We start from the raw sequence: 21,784 nt of genomic DNA, 5'->3' as shown, positions 1-21,784 counted from the left end.
TACAATGACTACTGAGGTCACTAATATGGAGTACGTGGCAGTAGGTGGCAGCACAATGCACCTAATAAGAAAAACATATGTTTTTGGGGGTGTCCGGATGCTTTTGATCGCATAGTGTATCTTTAGATACCTTAACTTTGTGAACATGAGTGCTCTTCTCACATGTGATGGGAACTCAACTGCAGTCACATGTGTGCTCTTTACACATGTGGCTGCAACTGAGTTGCTGTCACATTTGTGAAGAGCACACATGCTCATGAAGTTCAGATATCTACAGAACCAGATACAAATATTAGTGCCTTGTCTTATACATGCATGAGTGGTACTCCGTGTCATTCATGCAACAGGTTTGAAGATGACATGACTGGAATGTCAGAATTGGTTGCCTGATGAAACAATATCAAAATATAGGTGGTACAGTATTATTACATTTCATTGACCAGCTGCTGTCCCATGTTTCCGAGCCCAATATGGAGTTACCTTTAAGGAATCGTGTCAAATTTGGCTACAGCATACTCAAACAAAGGCTCGAAACAGCAGCCACCAATAGCAGTCACTATTATTCTGACCAACTGGTGAACATTTCTTGCTGTAAACAGCCAACAAGACAGATTTTTATCTCAACCAGTTTAGTTTGTTACATGGCAGTGGCTTGTTTACTATAACTGCAGAGTACATGTTCTGTGAAGTAGTATTTATAGTTTAGTGGTTTGTAAAAATGGATCTTAAGTTCCTTCATGTTTCCACTTCATTATCACATCACAAACAGTGGACGTAGGGATGTTTAGGAGCCTGGAAATCTCACGTGCAGACATATGACAATCCATTTAAAGAATGAGGTCATGCAAGAGTACAGAGAATTTGAGGAATGTTCGGGAGTGTCGGTACTCAAGTGTCCTAATGTATTGGTAGGTGGAAAAATTTACAGAAAATGTATAAAGCAAATATCACAAAATCTTTCCATCCTTACAGGTGTAGCCTTAGTTATCTTAAGTACTTCCACACAGAAGATGTAAGCGAAGATGAAATAACATCTAATTACATACTGGATTCTTTAAATACTAGCCTTCAGTATTTAAGTGAATCGCCTGTGAAGAAAAAGAGGCTTATGTGTGAGAAAAAATACCCAAGTAAAAACTGAAAAAATGTTGCCTCAGTGTTGGAACATACTTCTGTGGCACAACTAGAAAAAGAAAGGTATGGAAAAAAATTGCAGGAAGCCAAATAACAGTAAGTTTTGCAATTCAGACAGTATGTGCGACAAAATACAAATTTTTAAAGTACATCCAAATAGTTCAAGTACAAGGAGAAACCATGAAAGAATTATCCATTTCAGGTTTGATAAGAGCAGCAAACGAGCAGCAGAACATGCCATATTAGTGACACCAAATTCAAAGACATAGATAAAACACTGTGTGAGAAAGCCATTAAACGTGTACATGATTTTTATTGTGATCACAATATGAGCTATGTGATGCCAGGAAGAAAAGATTGTGTGTGTGTGTGTGTGTGTGTGTGTGTGTGTGTGTGTGTGTGATCTTAACCAATTGTGTGCATAGTTCAAAGCCACATACCCAGCTGTAAAAACTGGATTCTCAAAATTTTGAGTTGTGCCCAAAGCACTGTGTTCATATCTCACACCAGACATTTTAAGTTAACGGTTGAAGAGTGTAAATGAAAAGAATTAAAAGTGTGAAGAACACCTCCCAAGTGGGTAGCTGCTTTCAAGAATAAAGACAAATATGTTGCAGGAATCGCCCATGTAATTAACAATGAACACTAGTATTGTAAATTTCATAATATGACTAGCCACATAAAAAAATTCTATGTTAAAATTAAGCTTGTTAGGTAACACCCACTTTGAAAAATAAAAATAAAGCAACTCATGCAAAAATTTAATAGAGGAGATAAGCTACGTACCCATTTGATCAATCTTCTCCATTTCTGCAATAAGCTGAACTGGGTCCTTTCCTTTCAGCACTGCTGCTCTGACCATCTGTCTTTGTTTCTTGTTTTTCTTCAGTTCTTTCTTCCTTGCTTCTTTTCCTGAACAAGAGGCATTTGGTGCAGATGAGCCATGCATGGGAATAGCAAGTTGATACAAGGACATAAATAGCGAAACATACGTTTTTGCTAACACTACCAAAACAATTCTTTAATGTCGTTTGTATGTAATTTACCACACAAGGGAGACAGGAGCCCTTAATTCAAAACTGTGAGCAGTTGTTTAACATGATGTGTAATTTAAATTGAAGAAATGACAGAGATAAACATCTCTCAGCATGGAACATTGAGACACAGTTCTGTCTCAGCTGGTTCAGAGAGGCTAAGGTAACAGGGCTCCATGACCTTGTTGAAGGAACCATTCCAGTATTCACCAGTCATCATCATCGCCATAATTCACTTCAGGCAAGGACTTGTGGATGTAGTCATCTTTATTTCTTTCTCCCCCCCCCCCTCCATCTGCACTATAAGTTGCAATTACTATGGTTAATTCCACCAATTTCACTTTGCAGTACGGATATTCTGGGTGTGTCTCTCGATCTTATTTCCGCAGTATTTCTTTCTAAGATGTGCTTTATAAACTCGGTGGGGCTAATTGTATGTCTAATAAATTTAGTTTTTCTTTTCTTTTCTGTAATAGAGTCGTCTTACTATCAACATTTCTAGTGTTTCTAATCTTTTCTCTTTCTTATTTCTCACAAGTTAATCCTTCACAGCTGTAGCTTTACAAACTCTAGTTTAACTTATTCTCACATATATATTAAACTAAGTGCATCCTGTGGCATTCCTCGCAGTTAACAGTTGTTTATAAAGAAAAGTTAATGCTGAAACTCACTATCCACGCATGTGTGTGCCATCACAAAAGTTACCTCTTGGAGGTGAACTGAAAAGATCGTATGGCATTTTTGGCCAGGATTCCACATCTGAGGTAGGCAGCCGGCTGGTGTAAGTCTTTTTATTTGATATCACTTCCATGACTGGTGCATCAGTGATGATGAAAACAACACAACAACCAGTCCCGGAGCGGACTGAATCTCTGGCTGGCTGGGAGTAGAGCCCAGGCCACCTTCACTTCGTGGCAGTCAGCCCCACAGACCACAGCTACTGAGGTGCACATCTCTCAGAGGTATTGAGGAGCAAGCCACTTGCGGCCCAGCAAAGCGCGGAGCACCAGAAAAAAGGAGAAGCTCACAGAATACACATAATTCACAAATCACTCATTTACTTAAGGAAAAGAAGTACCAGGTGCCCAAGTGGCGAATCGCAAAATGTGTCAGGAAAGGGAGTACATAATTTCACAAGTGTTATTGTGACCTGCCTAGCACAGAAAAGATCTAGCATAATCTGTATCACTTCAGGCAGAGGGATTAAATTCATAGTCTCAGATGTTATTGAATTTAGCATATGTTAAAATTCAGGAGTAAGTAAGAAACACATATTTTTTTGTTTTCTCAAAAAATAAAAAAAATAAAAAAAATTAAAAAAAATCCTGCCCCGAGATGTAGACCTCAAAAGATGACACTGCAAACACCATTTTGAAGATGCGAATTTCAGAAAATTTTTCTGTAACAATTCTAGATATTTTATAAGGAGTTTTTTTTATTTGTAAGATAATCGTTTTGTCATTACAATGTTATCCTCCATTTGGACATATCGGTCAAAGTTCTTTAACTGTTGCCTTTTTAATTTTTTTATAATTTACAGACAAAAACTGTTTTTCAGAAATGCCAGTCCAGAAAAGTTAGATTTTTTTCTCTTGATCAGTACCATGTAGTACTAGGGTAAGTCATTTATTATCCACAAAGTAGTTATAAAATTTTATTGTAATCAAATAGGAAACTTACAAGAACATCATTTTCTGACATAGTCTCCTTGCATTTGAACGCACTTTGTCCATTGTTGTACAAGCTTCCTGATGCCCTCACGAAAGGTTCTCAGTTGAGCTGCGAGCCCAGAATGCACCGCTTCTTTCACTGCTTCGCCAAAGGCAAATTGACGGCCCCTTAATGCCAGCTTGAGTGGACCAAACAAGTGATAGAAGGGGCAAGGTTGGGACTATATGGAGAATGATCCAGTACTTCAAATTTGAGTTTCTGGAGCGTTTCAGCAGTGTGGGCAGCAGTATGTGGACAGGCATTGTCGTGCAACAACACAACACCTTTTGACAGCAATCCTCTGCCTTTGCTTCGAATTGCAGGTTTTAGCCTGGCAGTAAGCAGCTCACTGTAATATTCTCTGTTTATTGTTATGCCCCTTTCCCCACAATGTTCCAGTAATGGATCTTGTGCATCTCAAAAAACCGTAAGCTCCCGTACTGTACCGAAAGTCTTCGATGAATCCTTCCGACCACAAAAACGGATCACTGAACGTTGCTCTTCTTTGGTGCAAATAGACAGTGGAGCAGGCGTGATTAGTAGCATGGTAGCGATAACGAAACTAACCTAGCAGCTTGAAAATTGCAAAGAAATAACAACAAATAAACAAAGCATGTGTCATCAACGTAAAATGACAGTACTACCAAAATAAACAAAAATATCACTAAATTGCGGATAATAATTTACTTACCCTCATACTTTAGTTTCTGGAAAGGAGAGCTTCCATTTTTAAGTTGTACAGCTTTTATTTTAAAAAATCTTTTTTTTTAATTTTTCAAGGGTAATCTATATCTCCACCGAAATTGTTTCTTACTAATTTCTTGGTTACAATGTTTATTTCTATTGTCTTTGTTGCAGTTATTTCTTATCACTTTCTTTGATGCAGTTACTTCTTTTCACCTTCATTGTTGCAGATATTTCTTACACTTTGTTGTAGTTTCTTGTAAGTTCCTTTGTCGTGGTTGTTAATTGCATGTTTCTGTATTGTAGTTGTTCAATGCCAATTTGTTTACTGAAGAGGTTTCTAAGAAATCTGAGACCATCCAGTGAGTTCTGTTTTCATGAGGAGTTTGCCAGTTGACACAGTTGCATTGTGTTTTGAGGAAAGGACAGTTTGAAATGTCTTCTGAGTGGGGTCACAGGAGAGTGAAGTGTGCTGACTATTTGCATATTCATAAAAGAGTGATATACAAGACGAACAAAAAAACAGATTTTGTTCAGGTTGGGAATAAATGCTTTCATTTGAAGACTGTTTCAAAATGAAGATGTTTCCAGCGATGACCTAAATATTTTGACAGAATAAAAACAATGACAGTATCTGAACAAGGTGAAGCCCCCCATGGTGCAGATGATGCAAATTCTGCATCAATAGAGGAAGAATTAAATATCCTGAATCACTTAACTACAGAGGTAGGTATTAGTCCTGTTAAGAAACCATGGTCAGTGAAGTTGAGTCATAAGCTCTATGCATCAAGAAAGCGCAGAGAAATTACTAAAGCTATGAATGAATACATTACAGCAAAACTGACCACACTCTTCAAAATAGAAATTCCATCTTCACAAGAAAATGAACCAATGCACTCTTGCCAGGAATTTTTTACAAATATCAATTCAGCTGTCGAATACTGTGCATCCTACAGTGAAAACGTGCAAGTTTTAACTATTATTCCACAGATATTTTCAAAGAAAACAATTTTGAGCTGTATTCCATCAGTATCAAAGTACATGGTAGACAACTCTAGAAGTGTGAGGTCTGTAAAAGGAGTCTTTGGAAGACCAGATCCCTATTATGATTATCCTATAGAAACAGGTCAAGTTCAAATAGAGCAGTCATTTTATCTGGAAGATAAATGGGACTGTTCTCGCCGAGTGCCAACAAAAAAGACACTATAACTGTAACAGTTGAAGGTCAAAAGGTTGTGAAAGTGAAGAGGTACATGACTGGCAGTAGTAAAAAAGTTTTGTAGTTTGTAAGGGCAACTATGCAACTTCACATATTGGAAGATCAAAATTTTATGCACTATGACCTAAGCAGGTAGTTACACACACACACACACACACACACACACACACACACACACACACACACACACGTAGAGTTGTCCGTTTATGTGTATACTGAGCAAATTTTGAACTTTGTGTGATAACTTTGAAGAATTTACTGGAGCACGTGACATATGACACCTTGATTGGGTGCGTGAAGTTATTAGTAGTCTGTGACGTACAGCGAGAGACTTGTTTGTTTTAAGAATGTGGTGACTGCCCTGGAAAGGCAGGACTGTCTTTACAGACACTTTGCCTGGAAGACGTAGCAGATAACTCTGCAGAAAATACATATGCGACATGGGAGGAAAATAAACTAATTAAGAAAATGTTGCCTTTGACAGTTTCATTGATGAACTTGGTAAATGGTCAGTGAAAGCAGTAACACATCAGCATCTGAAGAAATTGCAACAACAATACGTTGCAGAAGTGGAAGGGTGTGTACAGGCTGAAGAACTATCTTTAGTGCTTCACTGTGATTTTGCTGAGAACTGGTCTGTAGTTCTCCTACAAGGAGTAATGACCAGGTTTCAATTTTTACAAGAGTGACATATTTTCAAAACAAGACCACAAGTGTTGCAGTTATAAGTGATGACACAGGACATGACTCAGCATATGCTTTGCTAGCAATGTGCAAAATTCTTCTATTGCAAACAGGGGCAAAATTCTTCTATTGCAAACAGGGGCAGAGCAGATCATCATTATTTCTGATGGTGCTCCCAGTCATTTTAAAAATCATTACCAGCCGTTTGAACTGAGTAAGTCACTTGTGCCAACTGACTGGATATACAGTGCTACTGGTCATGGGAAGGGGCCTTGTGATGGTGTAGGAGGCCTGCTGAAGCACTATGCTACAAAACATAATCTTTCCAGGTCAAATACAGCTGTGATTCAGAATGCTGAGGATTTTACTAGAGTCGTGAAATCTTACACTTCCACAACCCTCATTCTTTTGTCCAAAGAGGAAATCAAACAATTCCGTGAGCAGAAAACAGAAGAATGGTTCACACAAATTAATCCTGTGAAAGGAATTCAGAAGACACATTTTTGGACTCAAAGTGATGGGAAAACTCATATTGCACATGCTTTGATGAGCAAGAAAGGAGAAATTTCGTTTGTTCAGCCAACAACTCTTGAGTCTTGTGTTCACTGAATATGCAGTTCTGTGCTCTTGTACCGAGTTGTACCCAGAGTCAATTATAGTTTAAAAATTCAAATGTTGCAATTTTTAACTATTCATTCCAAAAAACGTAAGTCGCCTAATGTTACAGTAATAATGTGAAATACTTTTGTAATGAAACAATGGAGTAGAATGATTTTTCATTATTTAATTAAATTTTAGGTTACACTAATCATCTTTTCAATTATTTATGACAAATATTGATTTTATGACTGAAGCAGTATGGAAAGTACAAGTAGGCAGTGTTTTCTTGGACAGTATCAGCAAGATACATGCCTTGTGTGAATGAACTGACCAGTGAAGAACAAGAACTTTTATTATGGAGAAGCAACAGTCATTCATATTGTGATTTAAGTGTTTCGTGTGTGTGTGTGTGTGTGTGTGTGTGTGTGTGTGTGTGTGTGTGTGTTTTAAAACAAAGACAGGTACCTGCGCAGATTCTCTCTACATAAGAAAATTTGCTGTGATCCCTACAAGCCCCATAAACAATCTGTTTCATCTGGACTGCGTGTGAAATTGGTTTAGAAAAGGCAAAGACCTTCAAAATGAGAGGCTTTAGCGTTATTCCTGGGGAGAAAATGTGCCCAACCTTATTAATGCAAAACAAGCAAGTGACGACTCATCACCAGACTATATAAATGGCATTAATGTGAAGGTGCAGACTCCTGAAAAATGTGTGCTCAATATTAGCTTAACTAGCTTAGGAGTATCTCCTGCAAAGCTGCATTCAGTTTCTCGGCATAGTCGGTATGCAGCAGCAAAACGAAAATTGGAATCAGCAGCTGGGGCTCTGAAAACTAAAATTTCACATACATATCAAGTTCAGCTGGCTGCTGATGCAAGCATGATCCCTGGCAGTGATTTAACAGAACTGGAAGAAAAGGCAAGACATCATGATGAACTCATGGACAAAATAAAACAGAAATTTGAATATGCAAATAATCGTGAAAAAATTTAGTTACTTACTCTTGTGCCACCAACTTGGTCTCGACAGAAAGTCAGTTCCAAATTTCAGGTTTCTGAATATTTGGTACGACAAGCAAGAGCTCTTTTAATGGAGAAGGGTATTTTATCAATGGCTGAGCAGAAAAGAGGAAAGACATTGCCACGCAATACAGTGCAAAAGGTAAAGTGTTTTTATTTGGATGATGAAAACACAAGAATAATGCAAAACCGATTACTGGAACATGGTCTGTGCATCACATTGTACCAATATCACCAACCAAGATTGGAGCAAAAAGGCTGAGCTGTGATATGGATTTTAGTATCGTGCAACATTTCTCAGATGCATTTCCGCCACTAATGCCAGAATGTACTGTGCAGCCCAACTGCTATGTTGCTTGTGCATATGACTATTCTTGGAATTTGGGAATTGTTGAGAAGATGAATTGTGAAAAAGGAGATGTTACAGTAAGGTTCATGCATCCTCATGGACCATCCATGTCCTTCTACTGGCCTGATAATGATGTTTGTGATGTTTCTTTCTCTCATATTTTGTGTGAAGCTGATATCACCACAGCAACAGGCCGTACTTATTCTCCAAGCAAAGAGTCCTCAAAAATGGTGGAGGAAAAGTGTTTCTCATATAAAAAAAATATTATCTAAGCATCAAAGTGTCTTGTCACATGTGTAGTTCTGAATAAACTTGAATGCAGATTCCAGCACCAGAATTTTGTGCAGTGTCCTCAAAGTCTTTCGTGATGGCATACATGAATAAAATGTTCTCTATTTTCCAGCCACGTCAATTTGAATAAAAATCCTCAAGCCATCTCTGCCATCGTCGTCAGGAGTTCACTGACTGCTACGGTTTCTCGCTTATATGGGCATGATGACATCACCAGCAGCCAATCAGATCGACCCAATGTGGCACGCGCGTAAGTCGACCAGGGCAGCTAGCGGAGCTAATGCCTGTGGCAGCACCGGTGACGTCAGGTGGTGCCAGGGGCAGGCGCCACGTCTGAAACTGCCACTCCCGCATCGCGCATCTGTCTTTGCTTTCTTTCGATGTCCAACGCCCACACCCCTGCCTTGCTGAGTGTGTATCCCTGGTCTCCGTTGAAATCGTTTTTGTTTAAACGAGTCTTGGCCGCTTCTTTGATAATGAAGTCCCAACATGTAGACACATGAGCTAACACTTTTGTATTTTTGAACTGTATTTTATGTCCGTTTTCTAGGCAGTGCTCTACTATGGGCGACTTGTCAAGCTCCCTTTGTTTTATATGGCGCTTGTGCTCAGTTCGATGCTCTGCATCTGTGCAAATTGTTTGTCCAATATACATGCTGCCACATTCACAGGGTACACCATACACACCGGGCACTCGAGGAGCAATGTCGTTTTTAACAGGGCGCAACATATTTTGTATCCTGGGGGCGGGGAACACTGGTCTTAGCCCACGTTTCTGCAGCAGACATCCTAACTTAATGCTAGTTGCTCCACAGTATGGCAGGAATACAGTCTGTTTGGTCTCTTCTACTGATTCACCATGTGTCTTTCGTCAGCGGCCCTTGAAAGTGTTTGCAATGTCTCTTTTGCTGTATCCATTTTCCCTGAAAAAAAAAAAAAAACAAAAGACGTTTTCAGTTCTGCAATTCAGACTGTAGGTGGTCGTCATCAGAGATAATCTTGGCTTTATGAACCAACGTGTTCAGGACAGCTATCTTGTGTCGATCATATGAATGGTGTCCATCCCAACATTAAATTTACTGTCAAGATGGAGAAGCATGGCAAGCTACCATTCTTGGATGTTTTGGTTGAGTGGAAGGCAGGAGGCCAGCTTGGTCATTCAGTGTAGTGGAAACCAACACACACTGATCAGTACTTGAATGGCAATAGTTTCCACCACCCTGTACACAAGAAAGCTGTCCTGAACATGTCGGTTCATAGAGCCAAGATTATCTCTGACAACAACCACCTACAGTCTGAATTGCAGAACTTAAAACCTGTTTTCAGGGAAAATGAATACAGCAAAAGAGACATTGCAAACACTATCAAGGGCCGCCGACAAAAGACATCTGCTGAATCAGTAGGAAAGGCCAAAAGGACTGTATTTCTGCCATACTGTGGAGCAACTAGCAGTAAGTTAGGACGTATGCTGTAGAAACATGGGCTAAGACCAGTGTTCCGGCCCGCCCCCAGGATACGAGATATGTTGCGCCCTGTTAAAGACGACATTGCTCTTCGAGTGCCCGGAGTGTACAGTGTACCCTGTGAATGTGGCAGCATGTATATTGGACAAACAATTCGCACGGTTGCGGAGCGTTGTACTGAGCACAAGCACCATAAAAAATAAAGGGAGCTTGACAAGTCGGCCATAGTGGAGCATTTCCTAGAAAACAGACATAAAAGTAGGTTCGTAAATACAAAAGTGTTTTTGGGACTCCGTTACAAAGGAAGAAGCCGAGATTCGTTTAAACAACAATAACTTCAACAGAGACCAGGGATACACACTCAGCAGGGCATGGGGGTGGGCGTTGGACATCGAAAGAAACCAAAGACAGATGCGCGATGTGGGAGCGGCCTGCCCCTGGTGCCACCTGATGTCACCGGTGCTGCCACGGGCAATAGCTCCACTAGCTGCCCGGGTCGACATACGCGCGAGCACCACATTGGGTCGATCTGATTGGCTGCTGATGATGTCATCATGCCTATATAAGTGAGAAACCGTAGGAGCCCTGGCAGTCAGTGAACTTCTGACGACGATGGCGGAGATGGTCATCGAAAGCTCGAGGATTTTATTCGAATTGACATGGCTGGAAAACTGAGAATGTTTTATTCATTTTGTGCAGTGTTGACAGTACTGGCTTTTGACAAAATGCTTAAATATTATAAACAAAATGCTATGTATTTTTACATTGAGTTAATTTGGTTATGGCAGAGGTAAGAAAGTGTTCATATGTCATGTAATGCCCAAGTTGCCCTATATTTTAAAATGTGTAATTTTGTTTCATATATTGCAATTTTTGTTCCATTTGGATGTTGTTATGTGCACTTATGCTGTTAATGTCTCTTGGGTAGTAATTGTACAGGGTGTTCGTAAATGAATATCGTGGTTTTAATGCTTTATAACATTTATTACATTCAACTTACAGTTATAAATGGTATGTCCAATGAAAGAGCAACTCAAACAGTTGTGTTTGGCTCCAGTGCGCAATGTTTCCACCACAATCCGCTAGATTGATTGAACTTCACTGCACCCAAGCACTGGGTAGGCCGTAAGGGGCCCAATGACACGGCTTGCTTTGCATGAACCTCCACATTCACTGGACCTAACGCCATGCGATTTTTTCCTTTGGGGTTTCAACAAGGATCGCGTGTATGTGCCTCCACTACAAGCAGACCTCCCTAAATTAAGAAACCAGATTGAAGCAGCTACTGCTACAATCAGTGAAGACACACTTATCAACATTTGGGAAGAACTCGGCTATAAACTTGATGTGTGCCGTGTGACAAATATTGGTCACATTGAATATTTATTAGGTTCTTGGTAAAACTGTTTGAGTTGATCTTTCATTTGACGTAGCATTTATAGTTGTAAGTTTAATATAATAAATATTACAAAGCATTAAAACCCCGATATTCATTTGTAAACACCCTGCATTTCTCTCCAGTGCCATTAATTTCAAAACTGATTTTTTGTGTGATGAAATTTTATTACTTGTGGATCACTTTCTAATGTTTTTGGTGTTGTATAATTGTCCAAAATATTTTTTCTAATTTAATAATAAAATTAAATAAAATTAATTTACAAAAATTTAATTGGACAATTTTAACATGTTTTCAGAAACTACATGTCCGAAAGGATATTCAGGGAAAAAACTGTTGGCATACCATATTTGTTTAAAAACTGCAGCCAATTTTCAAATTTTTACAGCTTGCTTTGAGGTAATGCATTGCATCAAACTTTCAGCAATTGCTACCAACATAATGTATATAAAGCAATAAAAATTGGCATAAGTTCATGATATTAGATAGAAAAGCAGTACACAAAATCTCAGTTCACAACTAGATAATGGGTGTCATGGCCTGGATGACTTGACGTGGTATGACATTCAAAACGGTGTGCGCAGTGTCATCTTTGGAGGGCTGTACCTAGAAGCAGAAAATTTTTTGGAGAAAACAAAAAAATACGTGTCCCTTACTTAGTCCCCCATTTTAACAGATGCTTAATTCAATAACATCTGAGACTATTAAGGTAAGATTTTTTTCCTAGCCTGCCTGAACTGATATGGACTACGCCCATAACTATTTCCACTTTTAATGTTTGTGCTTGACTCTTATTTATAGTAATCAGTAAGGCCACTTTCAAAGAGAACTGCTAGCAACTGAAGTTGAAAGGCAAGTTTGCTGGGATGATAGGAAATTGTGGTATCAATACTGTCACTCCGTTGACTCCGGATGGTGATGATGGTGGCCTCCATTATATGACTTCTCAGCTCTGTAATGTGTAACCTGGTGCTGTTGCACAATCTTGTTGCATTCAGGTTACACATCAGTATGACGGGCACATCCACCCTCAGCTCCAACTCGTGGAATGGCACACCCAACTGTTCTAATGAGTTAAGAAACTCTACATGTGTCGTCTCTTGTCATCACTGTATCGACTGAGGTGTAGGTGGTTCCTCACCAGGTACTTCATCAATAATTTTGTGTTTCCAACCAACTTGTTCTTGTCTACAATATTACTCTCACAGATAACCAGTCCTTGTTTTTAGGAATAGGAGGTAGCCAATGTGTTAAATCAGGGTACAGGTTCATCTAAATCCATCCTGCCGCATGAGTGTGAAGGAGTAACAAACATACTAACTTGATGAAAAAAGAAATAAATGATTTCCAGATTGGTGCAGTGCAAATTTTAGAATATTTGCACGTGCAATAATGTCATCTGCCCCCACATGTGTACCTGTGATCAGCAGATATGCTCAAATACCATAATCAAATCCAGCCTCACTAAGAGCCTATCACATTCTTCATGTTAAGGCATGACATCTCTCTGTCATACAGCATTTAAATGACACCACTGTTGTGAGTCTTCAAGCGTCTCGGAAGCTATAACGTAAGCCTGTTGGTCAGTGTCCAAAATGCAACAGGCTTGAGTGGAAGTATTGTTAATCCCTTCGAGGTATGTATAAGCATTCAATTCATTATGGTGAATCATATTATGTCAGATATGTTAAGCAATAAAAGCATTTTCAGAAATATGGTACAGTTCAAAAGTCAAAGACTAAATAGTTTTTCCTATGAGTAATTATTGTTCCACATTTCCCGTTATGTTCTTCAAATCAATTGTAATATCCATCACGCTTCCACTATCATCTGTTAGTGTACTACCTAGAGCAAAACAATTTGTTCACTTGTTTCAGAGTTGTATTTCTGACAGTCATGTTTGACAACGTTTCTATTACGATCATTTTGGTTTTCTTTCTGTTTCACTTTAGCTTATGGTTGTGTGACAAGATAGTCAATATGCTAAAAAGAAAATACGTAATTTCCTTTTCTAAATCTTGTGCGGCTATACCATATACAAATCTAAAGCAACACCTTTGTTAACCAGTTACTTACATTCCTTTTGTTTCATTTGTCATTGCTTCAAAGTACATTTTCAATTAACAGATAAAAAAAGAAAACTAGAGGGAATGGTTTTTGTTGTGACAGTGCCACGACATTTAACAGTGCCGCCACGGCAGTACGCGCAAACGGCGATAGAGGCGCTCCGCAACTCGGTTGAGCGCGGAAGCGCCACCTAGCTACGAACGGCGCCGGCCACATGTCACGGCACGGCAGTCGAATAAGGGATACTGAGTTGTTATAATGTAACCAGCTATTGTTTCTAAGTGAGTGTGTTTGAATATCAACGCAGTTATTGGTGATTAAAGGTTATAACACTTTTTGGTGACGAGGTCGGATATTTTCACTGCGTTGTGGATTTGTGTGTTCGTGACGGGGCAGACATGGAACAGCTTATGCAAGCGCTCATTGAACAACAAAACACAGTTGACGGCTGCTATTCAGGTGTTGTCGACGTCGCTTACTCATCGTCTGTCTTCCTCTTCTCCGCCTCCATTCCCTCCTTACAACGAGGCCGCTGAAGACTAGGAGGATTATGAGAAGCGTTTGCGGCAACACTTCTTGGCTTTCTGCATTGTCGATGCTCCTATGTGTAAGTCGTTATTTCTATCTTGGATTTCCCCACGGATCTGTCAGCTACTATCTCAGTTAGCCCCTCTGTGGGAACCTGCCTCTCTGTCCTTCCAAGAAATGTGTGACTTATTGTCTAACTATTACCGAAAAAACATCCACGTCGTTGCCGCCCGCGTGGCGTTCTACCGGTGTCATAAACAGCGCCATCAATCTTACCGGGCTTGGGTGGCGGAACTACACAGTCTGAGTAGGAAATGTCAGTTTGTCACGGACACTCATCATGAGTCTTATGCTGATTCAATGGTTAGGGATGCTATTCTACGGCTTGCTCCTGATAAAGAAGTTCGGCAACGTGCCCTACAACTGCCAAACCCATCGTCGTCGGAAGTTCTAAGCATCGCTCAATCCTTTGAAGTGTCTCACGCTGCTGGCGCGCAAATAGACGCGTGGTGTGATGTAGGCGCTGTACAGTCAACTTTCGACACGGACAATTTGCCTGTTTCACAGGAGAACGAAGATGTGGCGGTGGTTCACTCGCATAAACACCATCGCGTTGGGCCGCAACGCTCGCAGCAACAACAGCAACCACAGAAGCAGGTTCGTTCCGCACTTCCTTCTTGTCCACGTTGTTTTGTACAGCATGACAGGGCCGCGTGTCCAAAATGTTGCGCCACGTGTAATTCATGTAGGAAAAAAGGCCACATTACTTCTGTGTGTCAGTCCCCTAGAGTTCATGTCGACGAAGATGAGGCATCGGACATGGATGTTAACTGTGTGCTTTCTCAAACAAATAAGTTGTTTGTTACTGTTCGTGTTCTGGATAAAGACATTCGCATGCAAGTGGACGCTGGCTCTGCAGTAACTCTCATTAATTCTCGCACGTATTTGGAGTTGGGATCCCCTCCCTTGTCTCCAGTTACGTGAAATCTGACAACTTACAATAAACAGAAAATTCCTATCATTGGCCAGTTTGATGCATCCACTGCGTACAAGTCCATTGTTAGGCCCCTCACGTTTTATGTGGTGGATCATGCGGGCACTGAAAACCTGTTCGGTTTTGATGCTTTCCAGTTGTTCGGGTTCTCCATTGATGATGATGTGCACCTCATATCTGAGGATATTCCGTATCAACAGCTGGATGGATTGTGTTCTGAATTTTCGTCCATGTTCTCTGCTGGTCTGGGTCGTGCCAAGGATTTTGAAGCCCACATTACTCTTAAACCTACAGCTCACCCTAAGTTTTTCCAGGCACGCCCTATTCTGGTAGCGTTGCGTGCACCTGTCAAGGCTGAGATAGACAGGTTAACAGCTTCAGGGATTCTCCTTCCTGTTACCTCCAGCGAATGGGCATCGCCAATCGTGGTAGTTTCTAAACCAAACGGGAGTCTGCGATTGTGTGGTGATTTTAAAGCCACTGTCAACGCTCAGAGCCTCATTGACACTTATCCTCTTCCCCGTCCTGAGGAGTTATTTACCAAGCTCGCTGGGGGCCAGTTCTTTTCCAAAGTTGACTTATCGGAGGCGTACCATCAGTTGCCATTGGATGCTTCTTCCAAGGAATTTCTCGTCATCAACACTCCTTGTGGGTTGTATCAGTACCAGCGGTTACCAATTGGCGTCGCTAGCGCACCGGCCATTTTTCAGCAGTTTTTGGAACAGCTTACAGCTTCCGTTCCTGGCTGCATAAACTATCTGGATGACATTGTTGTCACGGGGGCCTCCACTGAGGAGCACCTTCGCAATTTGCGTTCACTGTTTCGGGTTTTGCATTCGGCTGGGTTGAGGTGCAATCTGGACAAGTCACAGTTCTTCCAACCCTCCATTGTGTATCTTTGTTTCCACTTGTCCCGTGAGGGTATACATCCTCTACGTCAGCACGTTGCGGCCATTAATGCTCTACCCCGGCCGTCTACGGTCAAAGAACTTCAGGCATTTCTAGGCAAGATTGCTTATTATCACAAATTCATTCCATCCGCGGTGTCAGTAGCTCATCCTCTGCATCAGCTGTTACGAAAAAACGTCCCTTTCTGTTGGTCCGACGAGTGTGAGCAGGCTTTTGTCCGCCTGAAGGCTCATTTGCAGTCGGCGCCTTGTCTTGCCACATTCCGTCCGGGTCAGCACTTGGTTCTGGTGACTGACGTGTCACAGTATGGCCTAGGGGCTGTTCTCGCCCATCGGTATGAGGATGAGTCGGAACGACCCATCGCCTATGCTTCCAAGACCCTCAACGATGCGCAACGGCGTTACTCTCAAATTGAAAAGGAGGCACTCGCTATCATTTATGCTCTGAAACAGTTCCGCGTTTTTTTGTATGGTACTAAGTTTCACCTCATCACCGACCACAAGCCGCTGGTCTCTCTGTTCAGCCCATCAGCGTCACTTCTGGATAAGGCAGCTCACCGCCTGCAACGTTGGGCCTTATACTTGTCTCGTTTTCGCTATGAGATTCACTATCGCCCCACGGCCCTTTCGATCGTGATGAACTACTCTGTTTCCACATTGATGAGGAAGAACGTCGGGCGGTCGAGGGTTTTCCACTTACAGGTTAGCAGGCCACGTCGGCTGCTGCACGGGACCCGGTCCTGCGTCAGGTGAACGGTTTTGTTCAACGGGGTTGGCCGGGCAGGACCCAGGGCCGCGCATCGGATCCCCTTCGCAACTACCACGCCTTGTGCCTTCGTCTGTCTGTTCGTGATGGTGTTGTTCTTCTGGCCACGGATGGCGCATCTCCACGGGTCGTGGTGCCAGCCTCTCTTCGCAAAGATGTTCTCAAACTGTTGCATGAAGGCCATTGGGGTATTTCTTGGACTAAGTCCCTGGCCCGCAGGCACGTTTATTGGCCCGGTATTGATTTGGGCATCGCCCACATGGTTGCTGCGTGTGGTCAGTGTGCTCAACAACTGGCTGCACCTTGTACAATGCCCTCTTCGTGGCCTGATCCGGCGCAGCCATGGGAACGGGTGCACGCTGACTTTGCCGGCCCCTTCCTCGGTACTTATTGGCTACTGTTGATTGACGCCATCTCGAAGTTTCCGTTTGTTGTTCGATGTCTGTCGCCCACCACTGCGGCGACGACGCTGGCTTTGTGCAAAATCTTTGCGCTAGAAGGTCTTCCATCCACGATCGTCACGGACAATGGCCCTCAGTTCTCTTCGCAGGCCTTCCGTGATTTTTGTACTGGACAAAGGATTCATCATGTTACAGCACCGCCCTTCCATCTGCAATCGAATGGGGCGGTCGAGCGCCTTGTCCGCACTTTCAAACGTCAGATGAAAAAATTCCTTAGCGATTTTTCCACAGATGACACTCTGCTGCAATTTCTGAGTTCTTATCGCTTCACGCCTCTGGGTGATCACAGCCCTGCTGAACTCATGCATGGCCGACAACCGCGCACTGTACTGCACCTGCTTCACCCTGTCAGGCCTTGTGCTGTGTCCCCTAGTGTGGGAAAATACTCGGTGGGCGCCGACGTGTGGGCACGAGGGTATGGATCGCGCCCTAAATGGATTCCAGGGGTGGTCAAGGCTCTTCGCGGCCGCCGGCTTTGTGAAATACGTACGGACGACGGCATGGTTGCTCGCCATTACGACCAGATGCGCTCACGAGTGGTGGCCACACCGGTGCCACCGCCCCTTCCTTCGCCTCCACCAGCCCGAGAAGCCAGTCCTGTCACTGCTGCCGATCTACCATACGTGTTGATGCAGCCGCCGTCGCTACTGTTTCCGAGTACGCAGGAACCGGCCCCAGTCGCGACGCTGCCTTCTTCGGGACCCATCTCGCTGGAGCACACCCCCAGGCCCACGACACCTATGGATGCTGCTCCGGAGTTTTCACCCATCATCTCGTCCAGGAGGCACGTTCCACGCACGAGCTTCCGTCCTGGACATTTTCGACCATACTCTCGTGTCTCTCCGCGGGATCTTCTCGGGGCCTCACAAGAGGCCATGGATGTCTCTGCACTGTCCATGTCTCCAAGGAAGTGAGTGCGGGGTTTCTTTTTTTTTTTTCAAGGGGGAAAAGTGTTGTGACAGTGCCACGACATTTAACAGTGCCGCCACGACAGTACACACAAACGGCGATAGAGGCGCTCCGCAACTCAGCTGAGAGCTGGAGCGCCACCTAGCTACGAACGGCGCCGGCCGCATGTCACGGCACAGTAGTCGAATAAGGGATACTGAGTTGTTATCATGTAACCAGCTATTGTTTCTAAGTGAGTGTGTTTGAATATCCACGCAATTATTGGTGATTAAAGGTTAAAACAGTTTTGTTGAATGATTCTTCCTATGCCTGTTCTAGCCACTTTTGTCATGCCATTAATGTATCTTTCTGTACAATGGTCTTGCACAAACTGAGGATCAATCATCCTATCCTTGTCTCTTCTAACTTGCCTAATTCCCCAAAGAGTACCTTCCAGTCTACTGTGTCAAGAGCCATTTCTAAATGAACAAATATTGTTTGTTTTCCTTTTCATTTCAATCCTTTTTTATTAGATAATACATAGAGCTCTTGCAACTTCTCTCTTCCTTTATATATTCTAAATCTAAATAGGCCAATCAGGTGCCCACGGAATTGCCCGATGCACCTGGAGCGGCCGGTGGTGGGGGGGACGCGTGTGTGAGGTTTGTGTCCTGGCGTCCGTTTCTGTCTGCTCCGTCCTTGGCCCTTGGTGGAATGGAGCGTTCATCTCTGATTTTCCTGATTGCAGGCTCCCAGGCTGTGCTGAGATGGTAGCCACTGTCGCAGTAGATTAGGTTGTTGTGTAACTGCATTTCTATGGACTCTTTGATGACTGAGTCCCAAAATCCGTTTGTACTGCATATTTTCTTTGTGTCCTCGAAATTGAAGGTGTGCTTCTCGTCAATACTATGTTCGGCCACAGCAGATTTGTTTGATTTTTCCCGCTCCATGGAAAATGGTCTTCACTTTATGTTTCTTGAGAATTCTCGCGATCCTGGCTGTTGGAAGACCTGCGTACGGCATGAACGCACAGCCCATTGCTTCGTCTTCATCCGACTCTCTTCTCTCTTCTTGTGGTCGGTCTTCAGAGCTCTCCTTATTTGTGTCTCACTGTATCCATTTTTCCTGAAGGTGTCTTGAGGTGTTGCAATTCTCCTGGCAAACTTGCTTATCACAGATGGACCTGGCCCTGTGCACTAAGGTGTTGGGTACAAAATTGCATTGCGCAGGGTGGTGGCAGCTGTTGGCATTAAGAGAGAGATCCGTGTGTGTTTTGTTTCTCTACACTGAGTGTCCCAGCGTGCCGTCCATGTTTCTTGTGATCAGGATATCCAGAAAGGGTAAGCTTCTGTTCTCTTCTATCTCCATGTTAAATTTGATATTTCCATGTATACCATTGAGGTGTTGATGGAACTCTAGCAGCAGTGTCCAGTGCTAGCTGTTCAAAATGATCCATGTATAAGTTGGCTATGCCTGGTGCTAGAGGAGGGGGGGGGGGGCATAGCTACACCTCTCTATCTATTCATAGAACTTCCCACCACATTTGAAATAGGTGGTGGTTAGCACATGACAAAAGAGCTTGAGGATATCCTCCTCAAAGTGTTCTTCGAGTAAAGCCAGGGAGTCTTCTATTGGTGCTCGTGTGAATAAGGATGTCACATCGAAGCTGACTAGTACGCCTTAATTTTCCAGCCGCATGCCCTGTAGTACCTTTACAAACTCTGTCGAGTTTTTCACATGGTGTGGACTGTAACCCACCAAGGGCTCTAGCATCTGTGATAAATGCTTAGCAATACCACATGTCAGCGAGTTAATAGTGTTGGCCGGCAGCAGGAAGTGGAGAGCGGTCCAGCAGAGAGATCAGCCTGCAACCAACGATATCCCGACACTTCGCCTGAAGGTGATGGAGACGCATTCCATCAAAACGCTGCTACGAGACAATGACACTACTCGGCTGACAACCCGTGAAGATTTCATATATGAAATTCGCCAAGAAAGCCTGCACTCATATATAGCTTTAACAATGTTTAGGCTAAAATGTCCTCATGATGAACAGAGTGTAAGGTCTTTACTGGTTGTGAAGGACCATATAGAAAACAGACACAGTTCAGCTGTGACCAAACAAAGGCTGTGTAAAATAACAGCAGAGAGTATCTTTCTGCCCACTGGACCTGTCACTAATAATGCACTTTAAGATCTTCAGATCCCTTGCCGGCAGATGCTTCAAGTGTGGCAATAAGGTGAGCTGGTCACCAACACCAAGGCACACGAACTTAACTGATTCCTTGAAACTAAGAATGCTACTTCACAGCTGCAGTAGGGTTCAGTAAAAACATGACATGTGTGATTCAAATTGACACACATTTATCTGTGGAAAAACTGAAGCCTGTGGTTTTAGCCCATATTTCTAGTCTTTTTAATGTTATTTGCAGTTGTTTCTAGAGCATAAGATAAACAACAGCTTGAAAAATCATCCACAAAATAAAGCAATGAATAGATGGTTGGTTGGTTGGGGTTTAAGGGGCCAAACAGCAAGGTCATCAGTCCCTTGTTTCAAATGTGGTCCATTCCGATAGTGTGACATCTCAGAAAAGTCAGAACAATAAAACGGAAAAGGCTACAAAAATGTAAAAGGGCAGTCATGTTGTCAATGGTAAAAACAAAATGAGATAAGTCAGCAAGAGAGCGAACCCAACGCTATGCTGAAGCAGCAGAGGCAAGACCACCTGCGACTTAAAAGATGCAACCACTACGGGAAAAGAAGACTAACCAATCCTTTTTTTTTTAAAAAAAAGAGTAAAAGGGGAAGAAGAGGATCTCAGCCAGGGATGGGAGTCAGGAATCTCCAAACACGGCTTACAGTGGGAGATACCCCAACACTCACCGCCCTGCCCCGACACCAGAGAGAGATTAAAAACCTTAAAACTGAGAATAAAAACCACTTTCCCAGAGGAAACCAAGAACCAGGGCAACCATCCGGGAATCGTCAGCCAACATCAAAGGTAAAGTGCAGGGGAGTCTGTACTTAGCACGCAGAGCGAAAAGAAGGGGGCATTCAACCAAAATGTGGGCTACTGACTGGAAGGCTCCACAACCACAAAGTGGGGGTGGCTCATCACACAAAAGAAAACCATGGGTCAGCCTGGTATGGCCAATGCGGAGACGACACAGTGTGGTCGAGTCCTTTCGGGAGAGGCAAAAGAAAGAACGCCACAGGCGTGGTGTCAGCTTAATCACACGAAGTTTGTAAGACAGGGAAGTAGCCTCCCACGAGTTGGCCCATGATTGTGCGAAGTGGGATTTGATGTGAAGCCGTAAATCCGCTGCAGGAGGGGTTACAGAAAATGGGGGGGTAAGTGACTGCTCCCCCAGCCAAACAATCAGCGAGCTCATTATCCGGGATACCCACATGGCCAGGGACCCAAAGGAAGTCAATGGAACAAGCAGCACGGTGAATATCAGCGGGATGGTCATGGATGGCAGAGACCAAGAGATGGCGCGAAAAACACGTCAATAGCCAGAAGGCCACTCATTGAGTCCGTACATAAGAAAACGCGGTTGTGTTGGGAGTGTTTAATAAAGGTAAGG

The 21,784-nt window shown here is 42.8% G+C and overlaps 1 protein-coding gene across 1 annotated transcript in view; it reads right to left on the bottom strand.

The window, feature by feature from the left end:
• LOC124788039 (WW domain-binding protein 11) overlaps window positions 1-21,784 on the bottom strand; it is a 99,286-nt gene that overhangs the window by 67,514 nt on the left and 9,988 nt on the right. Inside the window, exon 2 of the mRNA XM_047255097.1 lies at window positions 1,921-2,046. Within this exon, the coding sequence (XP_047111053.1) occupies window positions 1,921-2,046 (126 nt within the window). The remainder of the gene's footprint in view (window positions 1-1,920; window positions 2,047-21,784) is intronic.

The sequence above is a fragment of the Schistocerca piceifrons genome, chromosome 3, assembly GCF_021461385.2.
Source record: "Schistocerca piceifrons isolate TAMUIC-IGC-003096 chromosome 3, iqSchPice1.1, whole genome shotgun sequence".
NCBI classification, from domain to species: domain Eukaryota; kingdom Metazoa; phylum Arthropoda; class Insecta; order Orthoptera; family Acrididae; genus Schistocerca; species Schistocerca piceifrons.
The sequence above is the reverse complement of the archived record's forward strand: the minus strand, read 5'-3'. Positions and strand labels throughout refer to the sequence as shown.